Genomic DNA, 23,071 nt, shown 5'->3' with positions numbered 1-23,071 from the left:
GAGAGCCTGGGATCCAGGCGGGGTGCTGGGTGGACAGAGGGACAGTGCCAGTACTTGCGGGATCAGTGAAAACATGCTTGCTTTGTAAACCTAGAGAGTGCTGTATGTATGCTTGCAGTAGTGAGCTTCAGTCTCTACCAGCCAGAGAGGAGAAATGGGTCTCAGCTGTCTGTGTTTTACATAAGTCCTGTGTGTAAATGTTGTTGAAGGCAGTCCATGACCAGGGCTGCCAGCGTTCTGCTTGTCTGTGTCTCTGATACATGTTCAGATTTGCTGTTGTTTGAAGCCAGTAGGACCAGGGAGGTGATTGTCGCCCTGTACTCTGCTCTGGTGAGGCTGCACCTCGAGTACTGTGTTCAGTTTTGGGCCGCTCACTACAAGAAAGACATCGAGGCCATGGAGCATGTCCAGAGAAGGGCTACAAAGCTGGTGAACGGCCTGGAACACAAGTCCTGTGAGGAGCGGCTGAGGGAACTGGGGTTGTTTAGTCTGGAGAAGAGGAGGCTCAGGGGAGACCTCATTGCTCTCTGCAACTACCTGAAAGGAAGGTGTGGGTCAGCCTCTTCTCACAGATAACCAGTCACAGGACTAGAGGGAATGGCCTCAGGTTGCACCAGGGGAGGTTCAGGTTGGAAATTAGGAGACATTTCTTCTCAGAAAGAGTAGTCAGGTATTAGAATGGGTTGCCCAGGGAGGTGGTGGAGTCACCATCCCTGGGGGTGTTCAAGAAAAGGTTGGACCTGGCGCTTAGGGATGTGGTTTAGTGGGTGACATTTGCAGTGGGGGATGATTGGACCAGGTGATCTTGGAGGTCATTTCCAATGTTACTGATTCTATGATTCTGTGAACCTGGGTAAGGGAAGTGGCAGCTGCATTCCTTACTCTGGGCAGTGAGCCTGGGACTCTGCACACTGGTCTGGGCCCCAGTGACAGGGCAGATGCAGTTCTGGGCTGTAGTGGCTGGAGGAGGTGTCTGCCTCTTCACCTCCTTTAACACAGTACATGGAACAGACCAGCTCAGTACAACGGTGCAGACTGAAGACAACCAATATGGTTGGGGCACTGGAGCAGATCTTTGAAGAAAGGTTGAAGGAGCTAGACTTACTCAGCTCAGTGGAGGCTTATGGGGAATGTAAAAGCTAATATAGATAGCTACTAAAAATCCAGTCCCTAAACGGAGATTATCCAGAACCTAGCCAAACTCCTTACAGCAGTATACAGCTGCAGACTGAAAGAAATAATTACATGAAAAGAAAAAAAATAAAAAAGTGATGGCCGGAATTAAGCATTGGAAAAACTTACTCAAAGTTATCAGCATATCTGTCCCTGGAGGTTTTCAAGATCCATCTGGACTGGAGCCTACACAATCTGGTGTACAATTCAATGTCCAGCTGCTTCAAGCAGCTGATTGCACTAGATGACCTCCAAAGGTCAATAATTTTGACTTAATAATTTTCTTAGTAAAACTATTATTTTAAGGTAGTATTTCAGCATGGTGGCTCATGTAGGTGTTCTGTACCTGAAGAACTTATTGGTAATTGTGATTTTTTTGTTTGATGGTTGAATGTTAGCAGTTGAATTAAGCATTTAATTTGCATTTTATTACTTATTAACTTTATTTTTCCAATTCTTTCCTGCTTTTATATATATGTGTGTGTGAGTGCGTTCATATAGAATCTTTTTGGCAGACCTCAGCTTTTGGTCTTGTTCAATGTGGATTGTGAACAGTTGGTGAGGCATTTTACATTGCTTTCTTTCACCCCGCAGCTGAAGGCTGGTAAAGAGATTACTTTATGAGGATTCTTTTCTTGGATACAGAAATTCAGAAAGATGAAGAGATATGTAAAGACAGCTTATGAACTCCTTTAAATTCCATTAGCTTTTTAATATTGAATCTGATGTTTTGAATTAGAGTGCTGTAAAGTACTGAATGAAACATCGTTTTCGACTATTAGTACAATTTATGATTATAAATTTATATTGTATATATAATAGCTTGGTGTGATATGGCAAAATATTTTATTAAAGTTCCCAATGGAATGATAAAATGGTTGTACTTCTTAGATTTTTCAGTGTTGAAGGCCCTGGGCTCACAATCAAACTACAGTCTTGAAAAAGCTGAGTAATAGATTTTTAACAAATTGCCTTGTAAAGAAACAGATTTATTCACTTAACAAATTCAGATATTTGGCATAATTTCATCCTCTGGATGAATACTTGGTATTTTTCTACGTTGTCCTAGAAATACTTAGTAGAGCTAGGGCTAGGTTTTCTTTGTCAGAACTTTCTTGGTTGCTAAACTGTAAAACAGCATCCTTCTTGAAATTCTTTACTTCATTCTTTTTCTCTTTCCTATTTACTTCAGATGTTCAAAGATGGTAAGATGAGGTGGAGAAAACAGTAAGTTGACAAGTAATTTATGATGACTCTACTTACAAACACAATGGATTTAATTAAAATGATTCTTTTTCTGTCAACTATTTCTGAGAGATGAAATGGGAATGAAATAGGGAGACATAATGCTTCTGTAGAAGCATTATAATGTTTTCTAGAAGTCAGATCTTCCACTGTCAAGATCTTGCTTTTGAGCCATTGATGAAGACAAATTTTAAGAGACTGGGTGTTTGAAGGGCTCATTGGTTTTGGAAAATTTCATCTATAAAATGCTGTTTCTAAAAGATTTATGGAAAATCACAATTTCTCCTGTTTCTCTTCAAAAAGAAAAAAAAATATCTAAACTTATATGCCTTTTTGCCCTCTCTTCAACACCAGTGATGGGCTCTGGGACCCCAGCTGCCCTGAGTTGAAGGATCATGACCCTGTGAATGATAAGCTTGCAGTCAACCCCAAACTTGTGCAGGATTTGTTGCTCCACATGGATGCATATAAGTGCATGGGGCCTGATGGGATTTATCCCAGAGTACTCAGAGAGCAGGCTGATGTCATCGTAGGACCTCTCAATTATTTTTCAATGGTCTTGGGAATCTGGAGAGGTCCCGGTTGACTGGAAGCTGGCAAATGTGGTCCCAGTTTTCAAGAAGGGCAAGAAGGAAGATCTTGGCAATTATAGGCCTTGTCAATCTCACTTCAGTTCCTGGTAAAATTGTGGAGTTATTGAAAAACACCTGAAAGACAATGCAGACATTGGTAACAGCCAACATGGGTACACAAGGGGAAGGTCATGTTGAACAAATTTAATTTCCTTATACAACAAGATCACCCATCTAGTTGACCAAAGGAAGACAATTGATGTAATCTGTCTGGATTTCAGTAAAGCTTTTGATATTGCCTCTCACAGTATCCTTCTGGACAAAATGACCAGAATACAGTTAGATAAAAGCATAATAAAATGGGTAAACAATTGGCTGACAGGTCAGGCCCAAACAGCTCTTGTAAATAGGATTACATCAGGATAGTTCCCTGACACTAGTGGAGTTCCCCAGGAATCCATTTTAGTACCAGTCCTATTCAATGTTTTCATAAATGTTTTGGATGAAGGCTTTTTGAGCAAGTTCAGGGACTATACCAAATCGGGTGTAGCTGTTGACTCTGTTGAGGGTGATGAGGCTTTGCAGAGATCTCTGGACAAATTAGAGAGCTGAGCAATCACCAAAAAAAATGAAGTTTAACAAGAGCAGTGCCTTGGGAAGGGGCAGCCCTGGTTATATGTACAGACCGGGGGACAAGATGCTGGAGATCAACCTCACAGAAAGGGATCTGTGGGTTTTGGTCAACAAACTGAATATGAGCCAGCAGTGTGCCTTGGAGGCCAGGAGGGCCAACAATATCCTTGGGTGCATCAAGTACAGCATTGCCAGCTGGTCAAGGTAAGTGATTATCCTGCTCCACTCTGTGCTGGTCCGGCCTCACCTCCAAGTACTGTGTGCAGTTTGGGGCACCACAGTACAAGAAAGATATAAAACTGGTAGACAAGGTCCAAAGGAGGGCTAAAAAGATGGTGAAAGGTCTGCAGGGCAATACATATGAGGAGCAGCTGAAGTCACTTGGTTTGTTCAGCCTGGAGAAGAGGAGACTGAGGGGAGACCTCACTGCAGTCTACAACTTCCTCTCGAGGGAGAGTGGAGGGGCAGGCACTTTCTGGTGACCCATGATAGGACACAAGGGAACAACTTGAAGCTCTGACAGGGGCAGTTCAGGGAAAGGTTTTTCACCAAGAGGGTGGTTGAGTACTGGAACAGGCTTCCCAGGGAAGTGGTCACAGCACCGAGCACACTGGAATTCAAGAAGCATTTAGACAATGCTATTAGATACATGGTCTGTTTTTTTTTGGTTGGTCCTTTTGGGACGCAGGAGTTGGACTCAATGATTGGTGTGGGTCCCTTCTAACTCAGAATATTCTATGATTCTCTCTCCCATTCCAATGGGAGAGAGGGTGAACAAACAGCTATCTCTTGCTTAGCTGCCTACCTGAGGTTACCCCACAACGTGGACTTGCTAACTCTTTCCAGAGAGCTTCTTCTTCCACCTCTCAGACCAGTTTCTTCTCCTCTTTGAAATCCCAGAACAGAACCATGTTTTCTTTCACACACTATCCACAATATATGCCCATTCATCAGTACTCAGTAAGTATGTCACACCCTTGTAGACTCTATGAGACTGAGGAAGGCTATTTCTCTGCAAGGTCACAGTCTGTCACTTCTCCAAGTCAGCCTGGCTGGGTCCTCTTATCTTACAGAATCCCCACCTTAGAAACCCCTTATAGTTTCCTTTACACTATGGAGGGTTACCAGAGGGTAGACTTGTGGATCTCTGCTATGAAGAGGCAGAACTCACAGTTCTGAAGCAAACAAGGTATGGGCTGTTGAGCCTTGGCTCAGAAGTATTCTGTTTAGTTAGTAGGTTCAACACAAAAAATAAATAAATAAAAAATCACAGCTTTCTATCATTTATGGTGACGTGTGGTCTCATTTGAAATGATCACCACCTGATTACCTGCACTGTCACACTATTACCGTCTTGTTAAAATCTGTAACTTGCTCAGTCTTGCACAGTCACGCTACCTGCAGAGATGTTCTTTACCAAGGTTGAGAATATATAACATCAAAGGAAGGCTTTCAGGAAAGCACCTTGCTGATCTTCCAAATTTTTCCACAGAATTGCAGGGTTTATATTTTTTTCCCATGCAGCAAGGCATTTCTGAAAGAGGTTGCACTGACCAGAAATGTGCACAGGTGGAACTATAAAGGCAGATAAAGAAGAAAAAGCCAATAAAATATCATTGGGATTTCAGAAGGAAAGATGGCTGATCTTCAGAACTGGTGGCACCATAGTCTGTTAGATCTCTATCCACTGTTTGAGAGTTTGTCACCAATTATTTTATACCTTGCTCTGCTAATTGCCATTGTTGCCTTGCTTTCCATCCTTCACTTTTTTTTTTTTTTGTCTTTGATTCATCTAAGAAAGACAGTGATGCTGACAACATAACCTTTCAGAAAGAGGCAACAAAGACCTCAGAGGAAACAACTGCCTTCAGTTTCATTGCTGAAGCAGTGATCTTTCAGAACAGTTGTCTATTCCAAAAAGCCAACATTTCTTCCAGTTGCCTGTCCTGCTGCTGCTGCTAAATTTTCCATGCCACACATACTTTCACTATATACTTAGACTAGCTGTGTTTCTTAAAGTACCTGTACTGTGTCCCTGCCCCAATGTCACATTAATTCTTATGGGACAAATTACTTTGTTACCAAGGAATTGCTAACCATTTCACTTTTAACAGATTCCATTCTTCATAGGGTGTGGCTGTTTAGCTATGTAGAGTTTCTTATAAAAAATTCTGTACAAAGGGGAGGGATGTTTCTAACAACTTCCACTGCTTTTAAAATAAATAAATGTATTTGTGTATCCCTTCTTAGTCTTTATTGTTTGCAAGTATTTGAAACTTATGGGTGACTGCCACTTCAGAGAACTTAGAGAAGGTATCATTGAGAATAAATGCTACTGGAACATCAGTAACACAGTATTGTCAAACAGTCCCCCTTTTTTTCCTGTATTATATTATTTTGTTGCCTAAGATAACCCAGCATTCACAAACATGAGAATTTTAGCTTTTGCACAAACAGCAAAAGAAATAGATCCTCTCTCTTTACTAAACCTTGTGTTTAATGGTAATTCTCAAAAATGAGAATTTCCTGTAACATAAACCTATAAGAAACAGAATTGAAATAAAAGATAAATTTAATTTAAAATCTTAGGGCATTTTGAGTTCTGTTCCATGATTTTAAATGGCTATAGCTGGCAATATCAACTACAAGGCTCCAGGTTGGTACAAAGTAGAAAGATTGTCCTTTGGGAGGGGACTCAAGTATAGATTAAGTTGAAACCTGGCAGTACTTGCAATGTACAGGTTAACCTTAAATGCTTAGGTAGTTGTAGCATTAGTACATCTTCTTTTACAGCAGAACGCCAAGTCCTATACACACAGATAAAGGAAGAAAGAGCAGGCCCAAACCATAAACAGCACTGCTGGGACAGAAGGCATGCAGAGATCCTTCTGAGAGACAGCAGATGTTCTTGTTGCAGTAAGCCTGGGCAAAGCCAAAATGTTACAGCTCAGCCTGTATTTAAAACACTAGCAACCATAATTAAGAAAGCAACTCAAGAGAGAAAGTAGGATATCTGAGAGTTATGGACAGTGTTTCTACAAAGAAGTGACTGTTACCACAGCAAAAGTAATTGCATGCAGCTGGTCTGTAGTACTTCAGAACCTAGAACAAGTTTGCTCTAAAGCTGAAAATCATGTGATTTCAGAGAGAAAAAAAATACCTGACTTCATTACAAAAAGGTAGAAATCCCTCCTCCCCCCAAATATGGCATTTTCTATTAAGTTCTAAATGCACTATAGTTTTGTGTCAGTAAAATACAGTTGTCATATAATAGTGTTCTATTGTAGCTCTGCATTTTGGATTCAATTATATTGAAATTATGTATTTTACATGGTACATTTCATGTACTACAATTTTAATATATATCTGTAAACAATAACACTTTTGCTTCAATCCTATCAAAGTGCATTTTAGAAGATCACAAAGCTTTGAAAATGTCTACGTGCTTCTGCAAAGCAGCTGGCTTCACAGGAACAGGATCCAAATGCACTGGACACATGGAACCATGTGCTCCAATCATAGCTACTCTGCATGCAGTGATGTATGTGCACCACTTCTTTAAAGCAAGGTACTGCAGCCTCAAAGAAAAGATTTGAAATAGGCATCACACTAAAACTAAACTAAACTAAAACCATTGTCTCTACATCCTTATCCTGGCCCTGAGAGACATAAATTGACAGCATAGGGTGTGTGTCACTGAAAAATGGAAGACAGGCAGGAGTTTGTGGGAAGCAGAAGAAAGAGGAAATAAAATTTAAAAAGTGGACCAGGACTGGCTTTAGTCAAGGAGAAAGCAAAGAGAGACAGCTGTATAGGCAGCAGTTCTCATAAGGCATCTAAATGTTCCAAAAAAAGAGGATCTATGAACAAGCTATTTTGTGTGCACTGAAACAGGCAAGGACTTACTCTTGGAGCACAATATGCTTTTAAAATAGTCAGTCTTCAGCTCCAGACACAGCATGTTAGCTGGTCCTGCTGCCAGCATGGAGTAATCACTACACAGGGGTTTGCACCTAATGTAAATGGCATGGTCTCTCCCAGCAACAGGAAGTGCCAATCCTCCACTCATTGCAGCAGGTCCTTGGCCTAGCAAAATTCAAACTACCTACGTCTGGCTGAAAAAAGATGGGTCAAGTCTAGGATAGAAGGAAGGGCAAGATCAGAGGGAGGGAAAGTGTAAGAGTTAGTTGCCTAGATAGCTGTCAGTCCTCATACAAGAGGCCAGAAGGAGGCAAAGACAAGGTTGCACATGTAACTCTACGTAATTATAAGCTAGACCATGTGGAAACCAGTTCTGGCATTTTCTAAATCATGAATGTACAGGTTGGCATCTAAGACTTCTTATAGCTTTTTCTAGCACTTTGTAAACATAAATGGTCATGTCAATTCACTTTCCATTTTACATTTTATCATCATGTGTTTAATCAATAAAATATATTGAAGAGCATAAGCTTAGAAGACATCCAAAATTCATTTAAATGTATGCTGTGGAACTTGTAAGTTCTGCACAGTGCTCACTCTTTGTTTGTTTGTTTGTTTGTTTGAAGCTAGGTTAGAAGCTGCTTGCATAATCTTAATGTAGATGAACAGGAGGCTTCATAAGCCAGCACTGCCTACAAGAACATTTCTTCCTCACTCTCAGTTGATAAGATCCAGTAGTATTTCCAGTAGGCTGCCTTTATTATCCTAATAATGATCTTTAATATTATGATACTTAAACTCCTGCCAAACATTCTTTTTCTGTGCCAAGTTTTCAAGAACTAATGGAGTATATAGTTCTCTATTTAATGGCAGACTGCTGGTCGTGGAACCAAGCATCTTCCCTTCCCTTCCCTTCCCTTCCCTTCCCTTCCCTTCCCTTCCCTTCCCTTCCCTTCCCTTCCCTTCCCTTCCCTTCCCTTCCCTTCCCTTCCCTTCCCTTCCCTTCCCTTCCCTTCCCTTCCCTTCCCTTCCCTTCCCTTCCCTTCCCTTCCCTTCCCTTCCCTTCCCTTCCCTTCCCTTCCCTTCCCTTCCCTTCCCTTCCCTTCCCTTCCCTTCCCTTCCCTTCCCTTCCCAAAATAGAAGATAACCAAGTCTCCAGTTTGGATTCTGATAGAGTTGACAGGCTTTCAGCAGATGTCTCAAATCAGATGATGATACATAAGATTTGCTAGTATCTTTCTCTTTGGCCCATCTGCAGAGTTACAGGCGAGAAGTTGAGTAGACTATGACACTTGCCCAGAGTTTCCTCCTCTTTTATAGTACGTTCCCTAGATGTGTTTTTGTGGCCCTACTGCTGCATTCTGACACTCCATTAGCCACTTTATCCACATTCTAATACAGTTTGTTGAGGGGTCTGGGATGCTGTGTACACTTACTCAAATACATTTCTTGCATAGGGGCTTGCCAAATAAATGTCACTCTTCTTTTCTGTTGGGCTGTAAGCCTCACTGACAAATCAGAGAAAACTGTAGAAGTCAGCCAAGCTTAGACACCTCTTGTTTTACTAAGAAACAAAGTGCTTAAGTGCTTTTGTGTAAAAAGATAAGCTATTAAGGATCTTCCCTTCTTTTGAGATGAAGCAGTATTTTATGTAAGTGGTATGAAATAGCATAATTAAAATACCTCAGATGAGCAGAAGATATTAAAACAGAAGTAAATTCAGTCCAGAAATTAAAGAAATTAAAGAAAACTCAAAACTGATCAATGAAGGCCACATTTCCATTAAAGACTAAACTAGCTTCTGATTCGGCAGAACGTCTGATCACCACTGTGTTATACCTTTAACTCATTTTGCTAAGAGAAGCAGTGAACTTTTCTAAAGTCTCCTTAAAGGACATAATCAAATAGGCTCCCAATTCTTCATTTGTCTCCTGAACAGCTGCATCATAACTGCCAAAGAGTGGAGTTGAAGCCTTCACATCCTCCCGATTTCCTTGGAGTAAAATGAGATTAAGCTCCTCTGCTATTTTTTCATATTTTTGGTGATCAAATCTGCAGAGACTGGCATCATCAATTGGGTAGCTGATGCCAATAGGGTAGCAGTCCATTGGAACTGGAAACTCCACATTTTTTAGCATTGGCAATTCACAGAGAAATGTGAAAAGGTGTTTAAGTGCTTCAGATGACAGTGGGTTTCCAAGAAATTTAAAGTCCTGTAATTTATGACAAGGGCTTAAGCCTAAAATCAGCATGTTGACATGACTATCTTGGATATTACAGTCCTCCAAGATAAGACTCCTAAGCACTGAAGAGGAATGGCTAAGAAGTTTGAAGAATGTTGATGGGTAAAGGCCAGGTATATCATGCCCACTCAGGTCCAGGACTTCCAAGTGATAAGAATGGAAGCTATTGGCTAAATAGGCCATATCATCATGGTTCAATGAGCAGTTAGAAACATCCAGCATCTTCAGCGGAGTTTTTAGTGGGCTGCAGAATTAAAAATAAATAAATAAATAAATAAATAAATATTCCATAAAACATTGAAAAGCTACATTCACAAATTTTCACACAACTATTCACATTATGAATGCAGCCATATGCCACATTCTTTAATTTATTAGTCTCGTTTGAGAAACAGAAGCATGTTCCAACAATGACAAGTATATTTTGCTCCTGCAATCAGTTCTGTAAATTATCTCCTACCTTACAGGACTCAGAATGCCTTGGGTTGGAATGGAGTTTAAAGATCATCTACCTCCATCCTCCCTGCCATGGGCAGTGTGCCAACCACTAGATCACAGTGCCGAGCTGGTTGACTCAAACTGCTTTGGTTTAGAGGGCATTAATTAGGTAACATACTATGTGTATATTATCACAGAATCACAGAATTGCAGAATCACACAGAATTTCTAGGTTGGAAGAGACCTCAAGGTCATCGAGTCCAACCTCCAACCTAACGCTAACAGCCCCCACTAAACCATATCCCTAAGCTCTACATCTAAATGTCTTTTGAAGACTTCCAGGGATGGTGACTCCACCACTTCCCTGGGCAGCCTGTTCTAATGCCTCACAACCCTTTCAGTAAAGAAGTTCTTCCTAACATCTAACCTAAAACTCCCCTGGCTCAACTTAAGCCCATTCCCCCTCGTCCTGTCACCAGGCACGTGGGAGAACAGACCAACCCCCACCTCACTACAGCCTCCCTTGAGGTACCTATAGAGAGCGATAAGGTCGCCCCTGAGCCTCCTTTTCTCCAGGCTGAACAAGCCCAGCTCCCTCAGCCGCTCCTCTTAGGACTTGTTCTCCAGGCCCCTCACCAGCTTCGTTGCCCTTCTCTGCACCCACTCAAGCACCTCAATGTCCTTCTTGTAGCGAGGGGCCCAAAACTGAACACAGTACTCGAGGTGTGGCCTCACCAGAGCTGAGTACAGGGGGACGATCACCTCCCTAGCCCTGCTGGCCACACTGTTTCTGATACAAGCCAGGATGCCGTTGGCCTTCTTGGCCACCTGAGCACACTGCTGGCTCATATTCAGCCGACTATCCACCATCACTCCCAGGTCCTTCTCTGCCTGGCAGCTCTCCAACCACTCATCTCCCAGCCTGTAGCTCTGCTTGGGGTTATTGCGCCCCAGGTGCAGGACCCGGCACTTGGCCTTGTTGAACTTCATGCAGTTGACCTCAGCCCATCGATGCAGCCTATCCAGATCCTCCTGCAGAGCTTTCCGACCCTCAAGCAGATCGACACATGCACCTAACTTGGTGTCATCTGCGAACTTACTGAGGGTGCACTCGATGCCCTCGTCCAGATCATCGATGAAGATATTAAAGAGGACCGAGCCCTGGGGGACGCCACTAGTGACTGGCCTCCAACTGGACTTGGCTCCATTCACCACGACTCTTTGGGCCCGGCTATCCAGCCAGTTTCTAACCCAACAAATCGTGCGCCAGTCCAAGCCAAGAGCAGCCAGTTTCTTGAGGAGAATGCTGTGGGAGACGGTGTCAAAAGCCTTGCTGAAGTCAAGGTAGACCACATCCACAGCCTTTCCCTCGTCCACCCAGTGTGTCACTTTGTCATAGAAGGAGATCAGATTCGTCAAGCAGGATCTGCCTTTCATAAACCCATGCTGACTGGGCCTGATCGCCTGCTTCCCCTGCAAGTGCTGCGTGATGACTCTCAGGAGGATCTGCTCCATGAGCTTTCCTGGCACTGAGGTCAAACTGACAGGCCTGTAGTTTCCCGGGTCTGCCCTCCGTCCCTTCTTGTAGATGGGCGTCCCGTTTGCTAGCCGCCAGTCAACTGGGACCTCCCCCGATCGCCAGGACTGCTGATAAATGATGGACAGTGGCTTGGCCAGCTCCTCTGCCAGTTCTCTCAGTACCCTCGGGTGGATCCCATCCGGCCCCATCGACTTGTGCACATCCAAGTGCCGTAGCAGGTCACAAACCAGTTCTTCATGGATAGTGAGGGCCGCATCCTGCTTCCCATCCCCTTCCACCAGCTCAGGGTACTGGGTATCCAGAGAAAAACCGGTATTGCCGCTAAAGACTGAGGCAAAGACGGCATTGAGCACCTCCGCCTTTTTCTCATCTCTTGTAACTAAGTTTCCCCCCGCATCCAGTAAAGGATGGAGATTCTCCTTAGTCCTCCTTTTTGTGTTTATGTATTTATAGAAACGTTTTTTGTTATCTTTAATGGCAGTAGCCAGATTGAGCTCCAGATGAGCTTTGGCTTTCCTAATTTTGTCCCTGCACAGCCTCGCTACATCCTTAAAGTCCTCCCTAGTGGCCTGCCCACTTTTCCAAAGATTATAAACCCTCTTTTTTCTCCTAAGCTCAAGCCACAATTCTCTGTTGAGCCAGGGTGGTCTTCCCCGCCAGCTCATCTTTGGGCACGTGGGGACAGACCTTTCCTGCACCATTAAGATTTCCCTCTTGAAGAGCGCCCAGCCTTCCTGGACCCCTCTGCCCTTCAGAACCGCCTCCCAAGGGACTCCACCAACTAGTGTCCTGAGCAGCTTTCGGTCAGCCCTCCGAAAGTCCAATACAGCGGTTTTACTGGTCCCCTTCCTGGCCTCGCCAAGAATAGTGAACTCCACCATTGCGTGGTCACTCTGCCCAAGACAGCTCCCGACAATCACATCCTCCACCAGTCCTTCTCTGTTTGTGAAGAGAAGATCTAGCGGGGCACCACCCCTGGTAGGTTCACTAACCAGCTGCGTCAGGAAGCTATCTTCCACACTCTCCAGAAACCTCCTAGACTGCTTTCTCAGGGCTGTGTTGTGCTTCCAGGATATGTCAGGGAAGTTGAAGTCCCCCATGAGAACAAGCGCTGAAGATTTCGCAACTTCTGTCAGCTGCCTGTAGAATTCCTCATCCGTCTCCTCATCCTGGTTCGGCGGTCTATAGCAGACCCCGACCAGGACACTAGCCTTGTTGTCCCTGCCGATCCTAACCCAAAGGGACTCGACCTTGTCGTTCCCAGCCTTGAGTTCTACAACCTTGAAAGACTCTCTAATATAGAGAGCCACACCACCACCCCTTCTGTGCTGCCTGTCCCTTCTGAAGAGCTTATAGCCAGGCATTGCAGCACTCCAGTCATGAGACTGGTCCCACCACGTCTCCGTGATGGCAACCAAGTCATAGCCTGCCTGCTGCACGATGGCTTCCAGCTCCTCCTGTTTGTTACCCATGCTGCGTGCATTGGTGTAGATACACTTCAGCTGGGTCATTGCCTTATCCTCCAGCCTTGCCATTGTTCCCCCTGGCACAGCCCCAACAATCCTAGCTTCAGCCCCATCCCCCTTCCCACCTAGTTTAAAGCCCTCTCAATGAGCCCCGCCAGCTCCTGGCCCAGGATCCTTTTTCCCCTAAAAGATAGGGACCCGTCTGCGGCCATCAGGCCAGGTGCCGAGTAAAGTGCCCCATGGTTGAAAAACCCAAGATTTCTGCGTTGGCACCAGCCCCAGAGCCACGTGTTTAACAGGTGGGCTTTCCATGTCCTCTCTGTACCCCTCCCTGCCACCGTAGGGATGGATGAAAACACCACCTGCACTCCCGCTCCATCCACTAACCGACCCAGCCCCCTAAAGTCTCGTTATGTTATATGTATTATGTTATATTCTGTCAGGTTCCATTATTTGCTGAATTAATATCAGATCACTACTACCATGAAAGCATTGGTGACTTCTTTTAGAAAGCTGTTACCATTCAAGAGGTTTTTATCATATCCTTTAAGGAAGGATTCATTCCAAGATGAAAGCCAATCAGAATTCTAGCAAAACATCAGGTTTTATTTCAATTTTGTCTCTGCTGTATGTTTTGAAATACCCAAGAGGGCGTTGCCGCCATTTTGCAGCTGAGGCGCTCGGCTCCGGGGCAGATGCATTCTGCAGCGGAGCGGGGGATCGGGACAGGCAGGGTTTGCTTCCCGGCATCGAGGCCACTCGAGACATCTGAGGGAGCCGCCAGGGAGGCTGATGAGGTGCGGGCGGAACCAGGAGCACCCCCTCCCTGGCCGTTCAAACACAGCCCGTAGGGATTGCGGTGGCCAGGATGGGCAAACAGGGTCTGGTGCCTCAGTCAGGGCAGGGTGCGCTCAGACGGGGCAGAGCTTTCCTCCCCGCTCAGAAGAAAGCTCATCTACCGTCTGCCTACCTGTAGCTAAACCGCCATGGTCTACACTAGGCAGAAAGCTCTTTCTAGAAAGTCTGTGGCGACCCAGTCTGAGTGCCCGCTCCAAAATGTGGCAGTTCAGGTCTCTGGGTGCAGGGAGCGCCTAAGCCTGTTGCTGCCATCTGAGGGCGGCAGGGACACCGTGTGTGTGAGGCGTGAGCAGGTGGATGACCTGGTCAGCCTGGTGGCAGAGCTCAAGGTGGAGAGATTGAGGGCTATCAGGGAGTGTGAGAGGGAATTAGACTTGTGGAGCAACTCCCTGCAGGGCCTGAAGGAAAGGCACTGGGGTGAGACACCCCGAACAGTGGTGGACCCTCTGCCCTGTCACTGTGGAGCAGAGGGAGGGGACCTAGGAGATGGAGAGGAATGGAAACAGGTCCCTGCTCAGTGTCACAGGGAACCCCCCTCCCTACCATCCTCGCCTTCCGAGGTGCCCTTTCACAACAGGTTGGACATCTTGGAGCTTGAGAGACTGGTGGGCGAGGATGAGGTGGAAAGTCTACCCAGGAGAATGTCTAGGGCGAGGAAGTCAACTCCACACCTCAAGACTGCCTCCACTAAGAAAGAAAGAAGGGTGATCATTGTAGGCAACTCCCTGCTCAGGGGAACAGAGGGCCCTATACGTCAGCCTGACCCTACCTGTAGGGAAGTCTGCTGCCTCCCTTGGGCCCGGGTCAGGGACCTGAAAGGTTGTGAAGTCAGGCGGGGTATCAGTAAAACCACTTTCTTGGACTTCTGGAGGGCAGACTGAGCTGTTCAGGACACTGGTTGGCAGAGTCCCGTGGGAGGCAGTTCTGAAGGACAGAGAAATCCAGGAAGGCTGGGTAGTCTTCAAGAAGGAAATCTTAAAGGCTTGGGAGTGGTCTGTCCCCACCTGCCCAAAGACAAGCTGACGCAATAGAAGACTGGCCTGGCTGAACAGAGAATTGTGGCTAGAGCTTAGGAAAAAAAAGAGGGTTTATGACCTTTGGAAAAGAGGGCGGGCCACTTGGGAGGACTATAAGGATGTTGTTAGGCTGTGCAGGGACAAAATTAGAAAGGCCAAAGCTCATATGGAGCTTAATCTAGCTACTGCTGCTAAAGATAACAGAAAATGTTTTTATAAATACATAAACACGGAAAGGAGGACTAAGGAGAATCTCCATCCTTTAATGGATGCAGGGGGAAACTTAGTGACGAGAGATGAGGAAAAGGTGGAGGTGCTTAATGCCTTTTTTGCCTCAGTCTTTAGTGGCAAGACCAGTTGTTCTCTGGGTACCCAGTATCCTGAGCTGGTGGAAGGAGATGGGGAGCAGAATGTGGCCCTCATAATCCATGAGGAAATGGCTGGTGACCTGATAGAGCACTTAGATGCATGCAAGTTGATGGGGCCAGATGGGATCCACCCAAGGGTATGGAGGGAACTGGTGGAAGAGCTGACTAAGCCTCTTTCCATCATTTATCAGCGGACCTGGCTATCAGGGGAGGTCCCAGTCAACTGGCAGCTAGCAAATGGGATGCCCATCTACAAGAAGGGATGGAGGGTAGACCCGAGAAACTCTAGGCCTCTTAGTTTGACTTCAGTACCAGAGAAGATTGTCTTGAGTGTCATCATGTGGCTCTTGCAGGGCGACCAGGCAACCAGGCCCAGTCAGCATGGGTTTATGAAAGCCAGGTCCTGCTTGACTAACCTGATCTCCTTCTGTGACAAAGTCATGTGTTTAGTGGATGAGGGAAAGGCTGTGGATGTGGTCTACCTTGACTTCAGTAAGGCTTTTGACACCATTTCCCACAGCACTCTCCTGAAGAAACTGGCTGCTCATGACTTGGACTAGTGTATGCTTCGTTGGGTTAAAAACTGGCTGGGTACCTGGGCAGCTATCAGGCCGGGTGCTAAGTAAACCTCCCCATGGTCAAAAAAAACCAACAACAACAAACTAACAACAAAATTCCTGTGATGGCACCAGCCTCCCAGCCATGTATTTATCAGGTGGGCTTTCCAGGTCCTTTCAGTATCTCTCTCTGCCACTGAAGGGATAAAGGAAAACACCGCTCCATCCAGTAACCGCCTCAATCCCCTGAAGTCCCTTTTGATAGCCTTCAGGCTTTTTTCAGCGATTTCATTGCTGCCAGCCTGAATTATCAGTAAGGGATAAAAATCAGAGGAGTGAACCAGGCTAGGAATGTCCTTGACCTGGGCCCCAGGGAGGCAGCAGACTTCCCTACAGGTAGAATCTGGCTGACATATGGGGCCCTCTGTTCCCCTGAGAAGGGAGTCACCTACAATTAATATCCTTCTTTCCTTCTTGGTGGAGGAAGTCTTGAGGCATGGGGTTGACTTCCATGTCCTAGAGAACCTCCTGGGTGGATTTTCCCCTACATCCTTACCTCAAGCTCCAGAGCCTCAAACCTTTTAAGGGAGGTGAGGCAGGTAGGGAGGAGGCTTGCTTGCAACGCCGAGCAGGGACCCATTTCTATTCCTCTTCATCTCTTAGGTACCCTCCCTCTGCCCGACAGCTACAGGGGGTCCATGACTGTTTGGGGTGTATCACACTGGTGCCTTTCTTGCAGGCCTTTCAGGGAGTTGCTCCACCAGTCTAACTCCTGCACACACTCCGTGATGGTCCTTAATCTCTCCATCTCCTCCTTGAGCTCTGCCACCAGGCTGATCAGATCCTTCACCTGCACACGTGATGCAGGTGTTATCTCTGCCACCCTCAGAGGGCAGCAACAGGCTCAGGCACCCCCTGCAGCCGGAGACCTGAACAGCCACATTTTGGGGATGGCAGTTGGTCTGGGTTGCCATAGTCTTTTTGTTGAGAGCTTTCTGCCTGGTGGAGATCATGGCGGGGTTTGCTGGGATGTCTGGGATACAGATGATAGGTGAGCCTGTCCCCTGAGTGGGGAGGGATACTCTGCCCAGCCTGATTGTCCCGCCTGTATGAACTGCTGCACAAACCAACCCACCATGACCTGACTGACTTGCCGAGCCCTGGTCTCTCGCTGAGGGCTGCCTTTGTACAACAGAGGGGTGCTCCTGGCTCCACCCAAGCCTCATCAGCCACTCTCATGAGGGCTACAGGGTCCTGGCAGTTCCCTTGGCTGCCTTGAGAGGCCTTGATGTAGGGAACTACCTGCATTGCCACGATCCCCTGCTCCTCTGCCCATTTGAAATAGCTTCCTGCATATCTGAATATAAAGTATTTATGGAAACTATATTTACAACCTACTTTTTAAAGGAAAAAAAAATCACTAGAGGCCTCAAAAACACTTTGAATATGCTTTAAGTCTTGTACTGAAGGCCAGCCCAAGCTGAGATACAAGCTCAGGAATGGGGCAAACCAAAGATGTCCTGGTATATTCCTCTCTTATGTCGGCAGCCAAGAAAATATTCCCATACTCATTAGATGGGTTGTGAAAGACTAATAAGAAAGTCAGGTTTTCTACATGCATTAGACAATATACTGACTTCCACTTCTCCCCCCAAAATACTCTTCCCTAGCTTCCTGCTGTTCTTTCTCACAAAAAACCCTGAGATACACGCAATTCCCTTATTCTACAAGGTTCTCAAATTCCTGATGGCACTAATGACTGTTCTTTACATTTTGGCTGAAAGCAGGATGACCGAGTTACCTGAGCAGTTTCTGTATTCTTCCTGTGAGTATAGAAAAAGCCAGACTCAGCTCAGTCAGTTGTGTCATTTCACCCATCTTTTCTCCAATGGTGGTAAGCATCAGTTCATCTGTAGCTGTGTGTCTCAGCACATTAAATGTTCGTGCTGGCAGGGTCAAGGACATCAGCAGAGGGAAGTGGATGCTGTTGAAGAGTATTTCCAAGTGTTCCATTTCCAGGCGAACATTGTGAACTACTTCCAGTTTGCGCAACAAAGAGGGGTCAGTGAGCTTTATGATATAGAAGAATTTCTGCAAAGCTAAGTTGTCAGCTCTGAATGCAACACAGCAGATCTTCAGTGGACAATAACATTTCTGCAACAGGGCCTGCACTACCAGCTCATAGTTGCGTTCTGTAACAAACAAGTCAACTAGCACATCAATACTGATTTTAAAGGTGCATGGCTTGCATTGCATTTGTTGCAGGTGAACCAGCAGTTCTAAACAAAGCTTAGAGAGCAGCTCTGTCCTGGCCCACCTCCCCATTGGCTTCTTACAGTCACAAAATTGAACTTCAACATCTTTTATACCTGTCAGGTCCACTAGTTTCAACCTTTTCACATAGGGAGAAGGATGATGCAGGACATAGTCTCTCAGCCCTGTAAGACAGCTTTCCAAGCACACTGAGCATGTTCTGTGGCTCAGGTCTTCCTGGTAGTCCATAGTAGTTCCCAGAAGTTTTCCCATGTTAAAGTCGACAAGCGGCCAGTTCTTTACCAAGTCATGAATCACTTCCCCTTGCTCTAATAAATAGCTTGCTTTAAAAAGAAGAGGAAAAAGATTATGGGCAACACTGCTGAGACTCTTCCTTGCAAACTCTGCATTTGACACGAATGCTTCAGCGCTAAGGAATCGGAGAGACTTCATTGTTGCTTTCTTGCTGTTATGAAGGGTGACTTCTGTGTTTAACTAAAGATCCTAGTTGCTTATCACCTTCTATTTTTAACTGCAGCTGCTGCTTGCTACTTAGGGAAGCCTTGTTGGGAAGGTGAAATGAACAGTCACATGCTGATCCTCTACTTTCTATTTTGGACCTGTTACGCTTATTCTGCAGCAGTTAACTTCTATGAGATCTTTATTCTGAGAGCATTAACCATCTGAAATCCACATATTTATAACAAAGCTAACTCAACTAAGCATAGACCACTGCCCAGCCATAACAGTAAATCAGGACAGCACACATACGTGAGAATAGTTTTATATCTTTCCTACGACATACAAAAAAAGCATTCAGGGTTCCAACATAAATACATAATGTGATCTTTGTTCCACTTTCTTTCATGAAAGATGCTATGCTAAGATGAATAAAACCACAGTATCCTGGGGATTCACATACTGACTTCAAGGTGGAAGATTTCTAAGAATTAGCATAGAGGTTCTTTTTCAAAACCATAGCCATAAGGAAAGACTGAGGTGCTAGTCACTGAGATACAAAACATCCCTCCCTTTTGCCCGTCCTACTCAGCAACAAATAGTTAAATGTAGTGGCTCCAGTGGAAAATACAAGAGACTATAGAGGAGCTCAAAGCCTAGGTGACCAGGACACTTCCCTTTGATGAGAGACTGAGGGTTAAGTGCAAGACAAGAAGAAAAGATAGAGCACAAATTTAAAACTTTCTCAGTTTCCAGGTAAACATTCTATTGCTGTTACTTTCTGCAACTGATGGTCTTTTCTTTCTAGTTTTCTGAGAAATGATTTAATTGGAATACTGAATGGGAAAATATTTTAAATCTGTTATCTGTTGATAATAGCAGAGATGAGTTTTCTTTCCTTCAACCTTGGTATTGTCATGTAAAAACAGAATTCAGAGGTTTAAGTTTGCAAAGATATTTCTGTGGCATAACAAAGGGAAAAGAACATACAGGACTGATTTACTACAAAATGAAAGTAGGAGAAGAAAGGAGTTTAAAACTGTGTAACAAACACAATGACTAAAGTTCAGTCTAGATTCTGGAGTTGTCATTGCTGGTCTCTGCAATCAGAAAGATAGAGACAATGCACCCCTTATTCTCTGAAAGCTCCTAAGAAGGAACAGCTCTTATGAATCTTTCTCTAGGCAGCTGCTGATGGGCTTGGGAAGAGAGAGGCAACAGAGCAGTGGTATAGGTTTTATTTGCCTCCAGTGGCAGACTAATTCCCCTGTGTACATCTCCTTCTTACATACACCCAGAAAGTCTGTCAACCTTCCATATTTTGAACAATTTGATCCAGTCCAAGACTATCAAATCAGAATTGCATTTGCACTTTTTTCCTCTTTGGTGCAAACATCATTGTTTAAAATAAGTACTTGAAACATCTGCCATGGACATATCTAACATAGATGAATCATAGAACACAGGTAAAAATGCATAGCTCTGCTTTATGTTAGATAATAGGTATTAACTATGATATCACATTGTTTCATATTTCTATAAGCATCTCCCAACGTGAGGTGCTGCATGAGAATGACAGTGATCCATGAAATTCTGAACATTCAAATGAAATAAGAAGGTGGCTTACATGAATGTCTAGAGGTGAGCCATGAAGATGGTCAGAGAACTGGAGCAACTCCTATGAAGACAGGCTGAGAGAATTGGGGTTATTTAGCTTAGAAAAGAGAAGGCTCTGGGGAGATCTTATAGTAGCCTTTCTGTACATAAAGGGGACCTAGAGGAAAGATGGGGAGAGACCCTTCGTAAGGTAGTGTAGTGATAGGACAGGGGGTAATGTTGTTTATGTGTTGTTTGTTTGTTTTTTAAAAAAAGAAAGATTTAAATTAGATATAAGGAAGAAATTGTTCACCATGAAAGTGGTGAGGCACTGGAACAGGTTACCCAGAGAAGCTGTGGATGCCCCCTTCCCTGGAAGTGTTCTAGGCCAGGTTGGATGGGGCTTTGAGCAACCTAGTCTAGTGGAAGGTGTCCCTGCCCATGGCAGGTGGGTTGGAACTAGATGGACTTTAAAGGCCCCTTCCAAAACCATTCTATGATTTTAACAAGTGGGTATGCATAAGCTTTCCACTGGACTACCCTTACAAATAGATGTTGCAGAGGTAAAGTTTGCCAAAAAACTCCTTTTTGGCAAAGGAGTTAACCATATCACATTTTCTCTGCCCATGGATTGTACAGAAAAAGCATTTCTAAGCACTATCTTCCTTCTTAGACATAATATCAATGCCCTCTTGTGTTAAACAAGGCTTGTAATTTGTGCCTTAGAATAGAAAATTTCTTGACGAGGAAATTTTCCCATTTCTAGAAAAGTGTTCCTTTTCAAGACAGCTCTGAACTAACCTAGACAATGTATGCCAAGCTTGACGTGGAACAACTTGGAGGCAGTGCTCTTGTTTTCATAACTGGCTGGCTAGGAGTGTTAATATGGGTCATTGCTGACGACTGGAATAAAGAAAGAAGAAGTATTGTGTTGTCTGTGTATATGTTGTGTAGTATTCAGTAGACTATATCTGCTTTGGATCCATGTCAACTAGCATGCTATCCTTGGTCTAATACAGAATGAATGGCTCCAGTTCCTTTTCTGCCATGTATATGAATCAGATCTACTTATCTTCCTAATAATAAAATAAAATAAAATAAAATAAAATAAAATAAAATAAAATAAAATAAAATAAAATAAAATAAAATAAAATAAAATAAAATAAAATAAAATAAAATAAAATAACTCAGAATGTAGTTGCATGCAACCTACAGGCGTGGGGCAGAGTTGCTTGAAAGCTGTACAGAAGAAAGGGAACTGGTGGTGCTCACTTGAATGTGAGCCAGAAGTATGCCCAGGTGGCCAAGAAGGCCAAGGGCATCCTGGCTTGTATCAGAAACAGTGTAGCCAGAAGGACCAGGGAAATTATTGTCCCCCTATACTCTGCTGTGATTAGGCCTCACTTTAAGTACTGTGTTCAGTTTTGGGCTCCTCACTACAAGGACATCGAAGCCCTGGAACGTGTCCAGAGAAGGACTACGAAGCTGGTGAAGGGCCTGGAACACAAGTCCTGTGAGGAGTGGCTGAGGGAACTGGGGTTGTTTAGTCTGGAGAAGAGTAAGATCAGGGAAGACCTTATTGCTCTCTAACTACCTGAAAGGAGGTTGTGTGGAGCTGGAGGTCAGCCTCTTCTCCCAGATAATTAGTGATAGGACTAGAGGGAATGGCCTCAAGTTTCGCCAGGGGAGGTTTAGTTTGGAAATGAGGAGACATTTCTTCTCAGAAAGAGTAGTCAGGCATTGGAACGGGTTGCCCAGGAAGATGGTGGTGTCACTGTCTCTGAGTGTTTAAAGAAATGTTGGACATGGTGCTTAGGGATATGGTTTAGTGGGTGATATTGGTGGCAGGGGGGTGGTTGGACTCGATGATCTTGGAGGTCTTTTCCAACCTTAACGATTCTATGATTATGAAAGCATTTGTCTTCTGAAGCAACTAATACACAAACTGAAGCTCTGCTTTCCTGGAAATGGTTGGATTTTGGCTGATGATGTATACTAGAGAATATGTTTTTCCTTTGCTTCCAACTGTGGCCTTTGTTTTTCTTTCATTAATTTGCTTTTATCTCAACCCACAAGTTTTTTGTTTGTTTGTTTGTTTTTGGTTTGGTTTGGTTTTGGCTTTGTTTTTGTTTGTTTTTTGTTTGTTGACATTTCATGTTCTCCTGCTGTTCTGCTGAAGACAGGGAGTGAGACAGTGGTAGGACGGCTTGGCAGACATCTGGTGGCCAACCAGAGTTAACCTGCCACACTGCATACATATGTCATGTACATTAAATGAGGAGTTTTCTTTTAGTACCCTCAAAAAATCAGCAGTATCATTCGTAAATGTATCATCATACATTTGTATTAGAAAGCCTGGAGCAAGGTCTAAAAGAGCTAGCTGAGTACAAGAGAAACCTATCTAGGATAAGTAGATCTTACTTTCTATCCTTGACCTAGTGTGCAGACTTGTCCCATTTTTGCATAGGTTGGCTCTTTAAAATGATTGGCAGAGTCAAGCTTAATCTTGTGTAAGCATTTCCAGTCTTTGACTGTCTCGGGCATTTTCTCTCCAATATCTGCCCTACCAGTTTTGTCTCTCCCTTAGGAGATGCTCCAATCTTCTTTAAAACCTTGGAAGAATTAATGAACAACATTTCATTTCAGCCAGCTATCTACAAGTTTTAAATATCAATTAAAAATAGTTACCAAAAAAAAACCAAAAAAAAAACAAAAAAAACCAAACCTACTATT

The 23,071-nt window shown here is 44.3% G+C and overlaps 1 protein-coding gene across 1 annotated transcript; it reads right to left on the bottom strand.

Annotated features, from left to right (window-relative positions):
• Positions 1–8,695: 8,695 nt before the first annotated feature.
• On the bottom strand, positions 8,696–18,739 carry LRRC14B (leucine rich repeat containing 14B). The gene is made up of 2 exons (XM_082752113.1): positions 17,832–18,739; positions 8,696–10,031 (listed from the first exon to the last, which is right to left on the bottom strand). Exons 1-2 carry the CDS (start codon positions 18,734–18,736, stop codon positions 9,386–9,388), a joined length of 1,551 nt encoding a protein of 516 aa, XP_082608239.1. The 5' UTR covers positions 18,737–18,739; the 3' UTR covers positions 8,696–9,385.
• Positions 18,740–23,071: the final 4,332 nt, after the last annotated feature.

This window comes from Aythya marila, assembly GCF_965140915.1.
Source record: "Aythya marila genome assembly, chromosome: 2".
Lineage (NCBI taxonomy): Eukaryota > Metazoa > Chordata > Aves > Anseriformes > Anatidae > Aythya > Aythya marila.
This window is presented reverse-complemented; position numbering and strand designations above follow the sequence as displayed.